The 1026-nt window shown below is 31.5% G+C and overlaps 1 protein-coding gene across 4 annotated transcripts in view; it reads left to right on the plus strand.

The window, feature by feature from the left end:
- LOC106468891 (mutS protein homolog 5-like) overlaps positions 1-1026 on the plus strand; it is a 41383-nt gene that overhangs the window by 17958 nt on the left and 22399 nt on the right. For all 4 annotated transcript variants that reach the window (XR_002612749.1, XM_022397259.1, XM_013929340.2 and 1 more), the window contains exon 8: positions 251-331. Coding sequence is in view for 3 of the 4 variants with exons in the window: in XM_022397259.1 (XP_022252967.1) it covers positions 251-331 (81 nt within the window). In the remaining variant the exon portion in view is untranslated. The remainder of the gene's footprint in view (positions 1-250; positions 332-1026) is intronic.

Consider the following 1026-nt stretch of genomic DNA (forward strand, 5'->3'; position numbering starts at 1 on the left):
AAATTTTAACCTGCAGGTTTTTCACTTTCTTTAATAAATCTAAAGTTACACCTACAAATTTTAACCTGCAGGTTTTTCACTTTCTTTAATAAATCTAAAGTTACACCTACAAATTTTAACCTGCAGGTTTCACTTTCTTTAATAAATCTAAAGTTACATCTACAAATTTTAACCTGCAGGTTTCCCTTTCTTTAATAAATCTAAAGTTACACCTACAAATTTTAACCTATTGTTTTTTTTTTCTTTTAAGCTTGGGTATTTATTAGCTGTACCACTTACAGATGAGATGTCGGCTTCAAGCAACTATGTACTTCCTGGACTGGAGTTTGTGGTAAGGATTATTCCATGACTAAGCACATTAACTGAAGCTTGTCAAGTTTATTAGGACTTGTGGAAATGTCAGAACATTAGCAATAATCTGTAAAATGTGGTGGTACATTTGTAGGAAGTAGGGAATGATTAGTGAAGTATGATGTAATTTTCACTGAAAATGGTGCATTTTGTTCATATCCTAAAGTTGTTTTATACATATGTGAGTATAAGCTAGGAGGTGCAGTCTTACTCCCACATACACAGAAGTGTATTGAATTTCATTATAGTGTTAGTAATATGATGACAATCATTCCATATCATAATTAAATCTTTATTGAACATCAAATTTAGATCATTGTTTTCCCACGAAGGGTGAGGTCAGTGAAAAGACTTTGGAATAATTTTATAAAGATTTTGTTATAAAGTGCTTGTTAGTAACATTCTCTCATGAATATAAAACTTTTCAGCTTCTAACTTGCAAGGAAACCCAGTGTTTGTTTCACAAACCTTGAAGAGTTAAACTATAATGTCTTGTAGTTGAGATTTGAGTTTCTGAAACGTGCTGCTTCAGCCAGAGTAAACAGGCTCAGATTTTAATTACATCAAGTTTGACACGTAAAATGTACTGCTACTTCTTGTTTTGTAAATATTACACCAAGTTCAACATCTAACATGTACTGCCACTTCTTGTTTTGTAAATATTATACTAAGTTC

The sequence above is a fragment of the Limulus polyphemus genome, unplaced genomic scaffold (genome assembly GCF_000517525.1).
Source record: "Limulus polyphemus unplaced genomic scaffold, Limulus_polyphemus-2.1.2 Scaffold3207, whole genome shotgun sequence".
Taxonomy (NCBI): Eukaryota; Metazoa; Arthropoda; class Merostomata; order Xiphosura; family Limulidae; genus Limulus; species Limulus polyphemus.